This window comes from Piliocolobus tephrosceles, chromosome 2 (genome assembly GCF_002776525.5).
Source record: "Piliocolobus tephrosceles isolate RC106 chromosome 2, ASM277652v3, whole genome shotgun sequence".
In the NCBI taxonomy this organism is placed as follows: Eukaryota; Metazoa; Chordata; class Mammalia; order Primates; family Cercopithecidae; genus Piliocolobus; species Piliocolobus tephrosceles.
The window spans coordinates 9584471-9597514 of NC_045435.1; the positions used below are offsets into that span (position 1 = coordinate 9584471).

At 35.6% G+C, this 13044-nt stretch overlaps 1 protein-coding gene across 1 annotated transcript in view; it reads right to left on the reverse strand.

Annotated features, from left to right (window-relative positions):
* The window catches only part of CRYBG3 (crystallin beta-gamma domain containing 3), a 129107-nt gene that overhangs the window by 50198 nt on the left and 65865 nt on the right, over positions 1-13044 (reverse strand). The window contains exons 5-10 of the mRNA XM_023216027.3: positions 11698-11742; positions 11350-11465; positions 10236-10383; positions 4626-4762; positions 2935-3049; positions 2008-2043 (exon numbers count right to left, since the gene is read on the reverse strand). Coding sequence (XP_023071795.2) covers positions 2008-2043; positions 2935-3049; positions 4626-4762; positions 10236-10383; positions 11350-11465; positions 11698-11742 — 597 coding nt within the window. The remainder of the gene's footprint in view (positions 1-2007; positions 2044-2934; positions 3050-4625; positions 4763-10235; positions 10384-11349; positions 11466-11697; positions 11743-13044) is intronic.

A 13044-nucleotide genomic window follows, 5' to 3' on the forward strand; every position in this document is an offset into this window, starting at 1 on the left:
TAAAGGTAAAATATCTTATTTAATAATAAGTTTCTCTCATATTATAATAATATACCTGAGTATGATAACATTGTTTTGGTCACCCAAATACTAGGACCATCTCATAGGGTAAACTGCCTTATAACTAACTGATTCTTGAATTATCTTTGTAAGTATTTGTAAGTATATCCCTGTGTTCAGAATTTAATATAGACTTTCCTTCTACTTATTGAATTTCCCCTAAAGAACTCTCTTGAGATTCCAGGGTATAACAACAAATTATCTATTGACTTTTAAAAATACATACTGTTTCTTACAACTAACTACTTCTATGGCCTACTATTCATTGAGAAGAAAGACATGCAAATTTTAGAATTTAAATACAAAACTTACTTAAAAATAAGAAATTATCGAAAAATATTATTTCTAAAGACTGGATATTTGATTTAAATTGAGGGGATGCAACACGTATTGTCAGAAACAAATTTCTGGCATTTACTTCAAATTTGGATTGGAATAGTATTTCTCCTTTACTATTTTTCTGTTTTTTTCCTTCTCAAATACCAGCTGCATTAAGTATGAGGAAGTGACAACAGCATTTATCTATCCACATTCTCTCACTTGGTCCTATTTGTGGGTAATGGAATAATTTGTGCACAAATGTCAACTCAATATCTTGCCAAATAAACCCCATGCTTAAAAACACTAAATCAAAAAGGTTATAGCTGCCTTATGACTAAAAAGTGATAATATTAGGGAAAATTTATATAGTACTGATCCTGCACTTTTCCACGTTAGGTTTGCACTGGGTACTATATTTGAAATGCCAAAGTTTTATTTGGGTTTAATACATGTTACATATGCTGACCACATTCAAACTCAGTAAGAAATACAAATTCTTTGGTGAGTAAGCCACAAATTATTATCAAACGACTTATAAATTGTGATTACCAATCCATTCATATACACCTACAACTTATCAAACTGCAAATGTCCAAGGAAGATCCAGCCTGTCACAACTGAAGTCCTGATTGACCAGACTAGGAGACGTGAGACAGAAGGCATTCAGACAGCACCACAGCTCATTCTACATCTTTTATGTCTTGACTGCAAATAGAATCACCTAGGACTCTTTGGAAATTGTTGACCATGGCCCAAACTAATATGGTATCTCTGGGAGTGCAGCCCAGGCTCAAGCATCTTTTAAAATTCCAATATGTATAATTTCAACACACAATCAAAGTATATTAGATACACTTAGACACAGAAGTTTTAAAAGACCCCATCGATGTATCTGAGAGAATGGAAGTCAGTTCCATAAATGAGAAAGCCCAGAAATGGGAGAGTTGAAGGAGTTGTGTCTTGTTTTAAAGAAGAGGAAGACAAATGAATCCCTGCTTTCACACCTGCCTCTGCAGGTGCTGTAACCAAATTATAGGCAGGCCTGTTTGCATCTTTTATCACTGTACTGGTTTGCCTTCTCTCTCTAAAAATACTTCGTAATTCTGTTTCCTCCTTTCTTTCCCTGAATTTGCTTGATCCTGGCACCACTGCCACCCGTTTTCATTGCCTCGCCTCTACTCTTCCCTTTGGATGCTCATACTTACAAACTGCCATCTATCTGTAAGAGTTACCTACACTTCCTTTTGATCAGCCTTGATCACCTTCCTAAGCATCACTCCCAAAGGCCTGCTAGATACCTCCACTTTAATAACTACCTGCTATCTCAAGTCCCCTCCTCCAAAACAAAAATCAAACCTATCACCTTTCCATCCCACAGCAGAAATCTAGTGAGTCTGACTGATTTATTGGTACAGACCTCCATCTTTGCAGACTGATCCCACTCTCCATTCACAGCCACAGGGTGGGCCCTCATCAAACATTTTGTGCATTCACTTCCCACCTCCCCCAAATCCATTAGCTAAGTATAATCATATGTGGAGGTACTTTTTATTCCAATAATTCAAAATACCTAAATATTAATCCTGAGACTCTTTAGCCTGCTACAAAAATCAGTTCAAGACTTACCTTTAAGTTCATGGGCATTTCCACTTTCAGTCCACCCTTAAGATGACAAGATAGTTTAATATTAGGTAAATATTTAAAATATTTGAATGTAATATCTGAAAGTGATATATATAAGTTACATAAAAATCTAATCAGTGAAGATTACACATCAGTCAAATTTAAATTGTGCTAAATTTTAAATTTTAAATATAGAACTCTATAGTAGTCAAAACCAAGTTATAGTGTTCCTCGTCAATGTAGATGGGGCAAGAAATCTTAAGGATACACTTTCCAGATTACAACTACTATGAGGAAGGAAACTGAACTTTAGTCCTTGACTACACATGACCAATTTAATCCCACTTCAGAGTGTCCCAAAAAGAAGAGTGGTATTGCTAGTAAACTTAGAAATCTCAGCAGAGTAGATTTCTTAGCCAGCTAATCCAAAAGTCTTCCCTACAATTATTTGGGCTTTCTAAATTAGAGCACTGAGCTAACCACACTAACCTTTCCAAGTTCAACCAACACTTTTGATCACATGCACTGTCTTTGTGATCTCAAAGTTGCACAGCATGAAAAGTAACTTTTTCCCTACAAAAACCCCAATTCTGTAGGTTTTTTTTCTGTTTCAAGTGCTACTCTACATTGTGATATTTCTTAAAATGTTTTAGTTTGTCCTAGCGGCTATGTTTTTAAAGGACACAGACTAACCAAAAATGGTTTATCACATAGCCAGTGTTTAATTGAACAGTTTGCCACTCAAGTAAATGTTTGCAACAAAAAAGAAATACTGTAAATACTGAAGGCACTACAGTACAATAGTTTGCCAATTCAGTGGTACACATACTCACTTCTTGAGATTGAGATGCAAGAGCAACCATCATGGTTATTTAATTTTGGATTCATGGGTACTTGGGAAAAGGAATGCTTCTTTTTAAATTTGCTTACCATTTGAAGCGGATGTAATGATTTCATTTCTCCTGTAGAAATCTCAAAGAGCCCATGGTCTTCCTCCAGAACTGTAGCTTGTCCCTTAAAATTAATATCTGGGTAGGCAAGCCAACTATATAAAGATAGATAGTTAGTTAAAGTATAACAGTACTGATTCAGTCTGGTTCGGTAAGTAAAAAGTGCCAGCAAGATAAAAAAAATCCTCCATCACAGAATTACACTAGTAAAACGCACTCAAAGTGAGAGCCAGACATTATATAACGGTAACAGTTACCATGTTATTAAGTATTTACATTCACACATTATCCATCCTATAATAAGCTATCTAGCCTTAGAGTAAACATATAAGTCTAATATGTTTTCCAATCATTAGGCATTACTTTTATTTTTCCGATACCTAAAACATGTGGCACCTTTAATTCAAGTGGGAAATAATTAGAAAATCAAAACAAATTTTACTATATTCCATTCTTTTTTAAACTGGAACAATCAGAGGCAGGGATTCCACAAGGTGTTTTACACTTTGAGCCACATTTTTAAAATCAATATCAGTTCTATTGGCTGCCTAAGGAAGAGTATTTGCAATCAGATTCCCAAAAGACCCATCTTCCAGCTAAGCTTGATAATTACAGACATTCCTCATGGACACGGCCAATTACTGGCCTGCCCAAGAGTTTTGTTTTGTTTTGTTTTGTTTTGTTTGAGACAGAGTTTTGCTATTGTTGCCCAGGCTGGAGTGCAATGGCGCGATCTCAGCTCACCGCATCCCCTGCCTTCTGAGTTCAAGCGATTCTCCTGCCTCAGCCTCCCAAGTAGCTGGGATTACAGGCATGTGCCACCATGCCCAGCTAATTTTTTTGTATTTTTTAAGTAGAGATGGGGTTTCTCCATGTTGGTCAGGCTGTTCTGGAACACCCACCTTGGCCTCCCAAAGTGCTGAGATTACAGGCACAAGCTACCACACACGGCTGGCCTGCCCACGAGTTCTAATTCACATGTAGGGGGGACAAAAAAGTTGTCCTACAGTGACCCCCAAATTGTACACCAACCATCATCAGAGTAAACAAAAACAGTGAGGGAGCAGAGGGTTTCATGGTGAGCCAGATATCCACAGGGTTTGGAGTCAAGTCAATCTGGGAATGAACTAAGACTGAACTTAGACCCATCATCCTACAGATACCTCTAGAAAGAGAGAGGCCTAGTATCAAATCCATGCTTACCAGCTAGTAGCCTGGGACAAATCACCCATATATAATATGAGAGTAACACCATCTGCTTTTCAGGAACAGAGGAGTCATAAACAAAAAAGCCGTATGTGCCTGATACCACAGAGGCAGTGAGTGACTATTAGAACTTAGACACCCTAGAAATAGTTCAGGCTCCAAAATTTTAGGCCAGGGACGTGCTTTTATTTCTCAATCACAGAATTTGTTGGATGAAAAGACAACAGATCCATGTATCGAGAACTACATCTCAGAATTCTATACCTGCTCCTGTGAATCATATATCAAAGCTCTAGTTAGATCCAAAGAAAGAATCTTTTAACCCCTGCAGTCTTTCTTGGGTGACTGAGAGTATAAACATTAGCTAGAAACTTTAGAAATATGTATGTCATCTACTGAAATATGAAACAAAAAGTTAACTTTGGTGGCCATCAATCACTATAATAAAAAGGAACTGATACGTACACTCCTGACTTCACAGTGAAGGACATAGATTTGGAGATACTCAGTTCTTCCAAGTTGGGGACTGCTCTCTGTATGTAGACAGGACAACAGGCTGGGTCAGATTGTGGGAAAAGCTCTATCTCTGGAATGCTGCAGTCCTGAAAAAAATTAATAATTTGGCTTTGAAATCAACTAGAGACACACAGTCTAGTCTTCTCAACGTCCTGGACATATAGTTACACTGTTCTCATTATCGAGTTGAATTTCTTCACAAAGAAAACATAAAGGAAATATTGTTTCTCCTAAAAAATAAGTTTTTCTAAAAAAAGTTGTTAATAACATGAAAATTATACATTTTATGGAAAAATTATTGTCCCAATTTTTCTGCTTTGATTTTTAAAGATTCTTTCCATTAAGCAATGCTTAGAGTTACCAAATCGAGTTCAGATTTCAGAGTTACCAAACTATTTGAGTGCCAGATGTCTGTACGCCTTCCTTCTTAGAAGTGTAATAAAACCATAAGGGAGGAAGAGAGTTCAATAAAAGCTGATCTCATCGGGGATATAAAAAAACAAGTAGAGAAGCAGCACCCTCTTCAGTGTTTACCTAATTTACATTGACAAAAGAAATAGTCATTAGAGGTGAGGGTAAAGGAAATCTGTTTTCCTCCCTGTAGGACTGCATTTCCTAGTGCAGTAGGTTTGAAGAAGAAAAGCATTATGGAATTGACCCTTTACTCCATCACAGTCTTAAAAAATTATGCACTCTTTGTCCTGTGAGACCTTCCTTAAACATTTCCCTTGTGCATATCTCTTCTTACATATTTCCACTGTCACAACCCTAAGTTAGGCCCAAACTTTGATTACAGGCCTACTTACAACCACTAGTCAAGCACTAGCTACTACTCTTTAGACAGCTGAACTTGTTAGAACATCACTTTCCTCAAGAAACTCATTGGTTTCAGACCCAAGCACATCAAATTCATGTTTCTGTTTGTCTTTCTATAATAGGGCACCAAACTAGTGATCCACACTAACTTCCTACAACTCTGCAGTCATATTGGTCCTCACGCTATCTCCACTTCCACTCCAGCCTCTGTAAGCTTTGCAGATATTTCCCCTATCTCAACTAAAGAAATAATTCTTTGTATTCTTACTTTCAAAAATCTCTTCTAATAGTCAAGTTCTAACTCAAAAAAGACCTCATCCCTTCTTAGGGAATCAAAATTACAATTATTTTTTCCCTTCTCTGAAATTACAGATACACTTCTGTCTGAACACACTATCTCAATACTCATGAGTATTTAATGATAGAACTCAATACAACTCAAGTTTTAGTAATTATCCCCTATGACACTGTGAGATTCAAATGCATATGCTTTAATAAAATAGGTAAATGTAATAACAGAGGTGGCATTTATAAGAGACTGAACAATTCTATTTAAATTTTGCAATTCTAAAAGTATAATATTCTGATTTTTCAACTTTTCCCCAAACTGAATTCTCAATCATTCTATTAATATACAAAAGCAAGCAAGTTTATACATCACATTTTCAGGAAATTGGTTCTAAAATGCAAAATACTAAAGAAGCATAATCTAAAAATACCCTTTAAAGTATAAAAGCATACTTCATTCTAACGTTTCATTTCAAAAATAAGCAGAAATGTTTAGAACAGTCACCTGTCAATCCTCAAGGCTCTTTTGTATGCTATTAATAATAGAGTTCTAGTAACATTATTTCAAATACTTCCATATTAATGTCCCTCCAGGGATCTGAGTTACAGTAACAAAATACATAACTAACTGTCTCACACAAACAAATTTCCTCTGCATTGTGTTGTACAAACAATGTTTGGGTGGTGTACTCTAAAAGGGAAAAGCTAAGAAGCATTCAAGTCTACAACAACACAGATGGAAATGGTATAATAGCAAAAGTGTAATCACTAAAATATGAAAATAAACAAAAATGAGAAGGCATATGTTTGCTGTTATCTTCACTAGAAACCTAATTTTTGCTCTAGTTGACTGAAAAATATTTCACTGTTAAGTTCTATCTTCACGGTGGCTATTCACAGAAATAGCATGCTTTGCAAAACATATGTATAATTCTTGATGGACAAAGAAAGTCAAACACCAGCAACTGAAAGGCGCTTTATAGTAACCTAGAAACAATAAACAATTTAAGTTTATATGTCTTCCTTGTATACTTTTTAGTCCTGCTACACTTTGCAAATAGATCAGTGAAATTTGCAAACGTATACTATTATAGCAATTAGTAAGAATGAAGACAGTTTTATAGTTATAGTTAACAAAATCACAGTTAACAAACACAGTAAGAAAATCTATTTGTCTCTACCTTACATAAGATACCTCAGTTCTGGATCTAACAACAGATTTTACCATAAGAAAAATGGCATATCTTTAAAAAAAGACTTAAATACACAGTAAACATAGTAATTTGCAATATTAATTTATTCTAATTTTACAAAAGAAAGCACTTGAATCAAGATTCACCATGTTACTACCTTCACCCCCAATTATTTTCCCTGGGGACAAAGACAACCCTTAGCTGGAATCTACATACTGATAACTGAGGGTGTCTGCTATACCTGTCAATCCTCAAGGCTCTTTTGTATGCTGTTAATAATAGAGTTCTAGTAACAATATTTCAAATATTTCCATATTAATGTCCCCCCAGGGATCTGAGTTACAGTAATAAAATACATAACTAACTGTGTCACACAAACAAATTTCCTCTGCATTGTGTTGTACAAACAATGTTTGTTTGGGTGGTGTACTCTAAAGTGAAGACGTCATGGAAGAATTATCTATAAGGACATTAGAGTCTTGACTACAATGATGAAAACAACTAATATAAAGATGATTCAACACGATAAAGTTGGCATAGAATAGGCAGAAGTGAATCTGGCATGGAAACAACCACCATGAAAGTGAAGCATCGATAGGCAGAATTTTGACAACGTCGGAAAAAGGAAGAAGTTTGATGCCTAATTATTACTTTGTAACATATTTAAACAAGGCTTATGCCTCTTTCATTCAATGCTCAATAGTTTTATTTTCCTTCCTCACTAAAAGTTGTTAACCTGTTCGAGATACACGGGCACTGACACTGCAACTAAGAAAAGAAATGATTCCAAGAACAAACACTGGAGGAAAAAGTACAAGCCTGACTTACTCTTTCTTATAATATAGTCTAAACAAATGGTGGACGTGCAAATATCCATTCAAATATCTATGCTCACCAGATTAAATCTGTTTGATTTTATTGTTTGATTTCAGGGGGGGTTGAGAGAGGTGGCTGTTTGCCATAAATTACTTGTTTTTTCCCACCAGGCCTTGGCATAGTGCCTGATTTCACAAAGAAAGCACAAAACCTCAAGTTATATAAATCTTAAAAGAGTACAGTTACAAACTAACTAGTCATTTTTTCAAGGAATTTCTAGTTGAGTTAATCGAGTGAGCACTCAGATGGTTATCTGCAGAACTGAGCTGACGGCAGTTATATCTTTCAATGAAAATGGACATTGCTCTCTCCACTTCAGCCATCTTAATCTCCTTGAATTACACTAGGCCACCAAAGCTCACCTCTGCATCTGACAAAAGTGGCTCTGCCAGGACCTCCCTCATATCTCCTAGACTGCTTAACTCCTGTTAGTCCTTGCAACATTCCAAACAGGTGCCACCTCCTCCAGGTGACATGCCTCTTCCCAAAGGTGAGCTGTTTCTTCTGTGTGCCCAGAGGGCCCTGGAGAACACTTCTCACATCATATAATCATGTGGCTCAGCTGCTCTCCCCGAGTCTTTAAGCAAGCTGAAGTAAGGAACCGTATCTCACTTGTATTTCTATTCCCTGTGCACACCACAGTGTTGGCTCAAAAGCAGACACAAATATGTGTTAAATATAGGTTTACTTAAGAGTTTGGCAGACAGTATTGATTCACGTAAAACACGTGCAGACACCCTTTATAACTTGAGTTTTTCTGTAGGCTATATTTAATTTCTCTGAATGCTACAGACTACTATCAAGAGTTTAATAATAACAATCCAAGTCATCATGATGGTGTTCCTCTCAATTTATACTTTTTATGTATACAAATGAAATCTCCATAACTTGAAAACTACATATATCCATGACTGTCACATAAGTAACTGTATTGTATCACATATTATGTTACTGTTGAAGGAAATCTTAAGAATACCTGTGAGGAGAATTCTGTCCTTATCTGAGATGTCCTTATCACTAATTAACCCCTCCTCTACACTACCACAGAACTTCATACAAAATATTTTATTATATTGGAAGACCCTTCTCATCTTAGTATTAATATTGTTTAAATGGAAAAATAAAACACAATACCTTCCCTTCCTATTCCAATCCTCCCCTATTTCCCCTAACACACATCATGCATGCACACACATGTCTATAATAAGTAGAAGCAATCTACACTAGGAAAATGTATATCTGGAAATCAATAAGGAATTTCTAATATTCCTGAATAGTATACTCCTAATTAGGAACAGTGTATACTAATTAGGAGTATTCTATAATACTATGCTGCTATTGTTATTATTATTATTGTTATGAGACACAGTCCTGCTCTGTTGCCCAGATTAGAGTGCAGTGGCATGATCTCAGCTCACTGCAACCTCTGCCCTCCAGGTTCAAGTGATTCTCCTGCCTCAGCCTCCTGGGAAACTGGGGTTACAGCTGCCCACCACCACATCTGGCTAATTTTTGTATTTTTAGTAGAGACAGGGTTTCACCATGTTGGCCAGTCTGGTCTCGAACGCCTGACCTCAAGTGATCTACCCACCTCAGTTTCCCAAAGTGCTGGGATTGCAGGTGTGAGCCACAGTGCCCAGCCAATACTATACTATTATATACCACTAGGAGTATTACAGTAGGAGCAGTAGTATACTATTATAGTAGTACACTAATAAAGTAGTATACTACTATAGTAGTATACTATTACAGTATAGTATATAGTATGCTATTATAATAGGAGTATACTATTCCTATTAGCATATTTTAATAGCAATAGTATAATCCTGTTAAAAAATATATAGTACATCATGTAACATTTTATATCTTTATTTATTATTGTTTTTTGAGACTGAGTCTCACTTTGTCACCCAGGCTGGAGTGCGGTGGCACGATTTCGATTCACTGCAACCTCCATGTCCTGGGTTCAAGTGATTCTTATGCCTCAGCCTCCAGAGCAGCTGGGATTACAGACTTGCACTACCACACTCGGCTAATTTTTGTATTTTTAGTAGAGACAGGATTTCACCATGTTGGCCAGGATGGTCTTGAACTCCCAATCTTAGGTGATCTGCCCGCCTCAGCCTCCCAAAGTGCTGGGATTACTGGTGTGAGCCACCGCGCCCAGCCCATGTAACATTTTATAAACTAGATTACCTCTGGTTAATATTTTTAATTACCATTCACTCTATTTGCATAAACTCAAAAGATTATCAATATGATAATGAAGATTAGTAACAGCACAAAAATTAGCAATGATTTGTAAACATTGCCAGGTCATAGCACAGGTTTACTATATGACAAATAAAATCAAATAAAAAACAGGAGAAAAATCTACAGTTGTTACCTTTAAGACACGTTTGATAGAACCCAATACAAAGTTTCTTTGTGGATGCCTTCTGTTCTGAAGAATCCAGTCACGATTTAACACCTTTTCCCCTTCTTCCAGCACACATTTCTGACCTCGGAAATGTGGTTTCTCATATAAAATCCAGCTAAACAAAGATAAATGCAATGATGACTTTTATTTAATTTTCTAAGAACTGAGGCATATAAGTCACAGACCATTTTGTCTACTTAAATTTTTTAAGCTGGGATATCTTCCACTATTAGCATATAACTCTATTTTTTTGAAACAATGGTATATGCTAATTTAAGTATAGGTGAATAGGAAAGAAAAAATAAAAGTGCATATACCTTGGAAATAGAAATACTTTCTGAACATAGTACCATAATACATTTCTATGTCTATATTTAGGTATGTATGCTCTTTATAGATGTGGTCTATACAAAACTATACAGTTGCATTAAAAACAATAGTGCAACAATTCCAAATTATACTTCTAATTTTCTTGTTGCTCAGTAACACAGGACACAAGCCCCATTTTATTATATGAAGATGAGATCACACCATATGATTTAAGATGTGAATGCTTACCTGGGTAACCTAAACACTGGACAGATAAATTTTGGCTCCAGCATGTCCATGGCTCATGGTCCATAATAAACAGATGTGGTTGCCCCTCATTTTTAGACCATACAAAGATTCCTTCACTTCTGAGCAAGTTATACGAATAACTTTAACTATGTGGCCTTCACATTCCTCAGCATCCCACAAATTCTGAACTCATTTTCAAAGCTATGCTTCACTCAACTGAAGCATTCACCCAAACTTGCCAAATCTATCTGCTAATAATGCAGTTACAGAATGGTACTGATTGTATAGATTAGGTCTTGCAACTTACTGGCTTAAGCACTAAAAACAGATTATATTTTATACCATAGTAAATAAAGAGAACAATTAAGTTATAACACACTAACAATAATGTTTCAAAATATTCTGTCGAAAAGTAGAGGAAGGAAAATATGACTTTAATAAAAAATAGCAAAAAAAGCATTAACAGCAAGAAGACACATTTACTTTAAGAAAATATGCTATAAAATTTTAAGAGACTTCTTACCAGCCCCTTACAACTTTTATTAGAACTCCATTTGGAAAAGACCATGATGTAGCATCAGGAATATTACAGTAGACTTCTTGTTTATATTTACTTTCATGGAGATCATAGACAACCATCTGCAACACAGTAAATAGCAGTAAGTAGCTACAATAACTAATTTTTAGAATGTATTTTAAATTCTAAAATGTCCTAGAACATAGAAATAAACATCCTAAATATACAAAAGCAAATGTTACTTTAGATGTTAAATCCTTGAAATCATTTTCTAAGTCACGTATATTAAATTCCTCAAGCCTGAAAGTCACCTAATCTTTAACCTTTATCTTAGTTTGAGAAAGTTATCCTTACCTTCCCAGGTCTTGGGTTATATCTCAGAGTTTCTTTGTCAACATTCTGAAATAATAAAAGTGGAAAAGTAAGCTTCAAGAAACATCAGTGAAAGATGCATAATTCATTTTCTTAGCAGTCATGTATCCAATTTATCACATATTTAGTTAGTGATCATTATGAGCTAGGTGCTTCGCTAGATAAAAGTGATATAAATACAAACATATAGGAAATTAACACGTTGTCTCTGCCCTCAAGAAGTACACAGCTTAGAATGGGTAAATAGATGGTCATATGTGCATAGCTCTTCTAAGCCTAAGTTACATTCACAGGTAAAACACAAGGAAAACACTAAGTTGTGGAAATGGCACCAGCATGGAGGTAAGGGCACACAGAGATTCAAAGAGGCTTTTCTGAGGAAGTGGTATTGAGGGATCTTGAAAAACAACATTTCAGTGAATGGAAAATGTGGCAGGTTGTGATGGGATAGTGAATAAAGAAATTCTAGGAAGAGAACCATCCTGGGGAAAAGTGCACTGGTAGGAAACACAGAGTGTGCACCCAGAGTGTGGGGAGACAAGGTTGGCAAAACAGAACTTGGGGGCCTTATAATGCAGAGTTAAGAGGTGCCACTTGATTTGGTAGGCAGTGGAGAACCACGAAAGAAATATTTCTTCAAATCCCATCATGTCTTTTAAAACGACTTTGCTTTGTAAGTTTTGGTTTGGTCTTTGAGTATTACTATTTGCCATGAAGATTGTTTGAGGTAAAGATACAGGCCTTGGACATCCTGTATCTTTATCTTGAAAGTACCATCATCTTGGAAATGCCAGAAAGGAAAGTCCCATATTTAATAAATATTCTACATTAAATATTTAAATTTTCTAAATCAAAGAAAAATGTAATTGAATTTAAGACATTTTCCAGCTATAATGTTTTCAGTTCTTTTTGTTTGATTTAGGTTGTTCACTGCCCTGCGATGCATGAACAACATGAGTTGTAGCGACAGGCTGCTGTCAAATACTTAAAAATTTTACTTAACAGAAAGATTTTTCATTAGACTAATAAGCTAAATGCAAACTGACAATTTTCCCACATACAGTACCTTGAGAAATTTAGACTGTCACTTAATTTAGCTTGAAAAATAGTAGCAAAATACTTCAAAATAACCTTGCTTCAGTATTATGCTTTTTAAATTCTGACCAAGCAATTTTGTTTCCTAAGTAGTCCAGCTAAAATACATGAGTTATGACATGTTTCAACCAAAGAATAAATCTGGTATTTTTATGAAACAAACTTTATGTAACTTCTACAACCTCAAAACATTGATTTTCTTTTTTGTTTTCTTTTGTTTGTTTGAGATGGAGT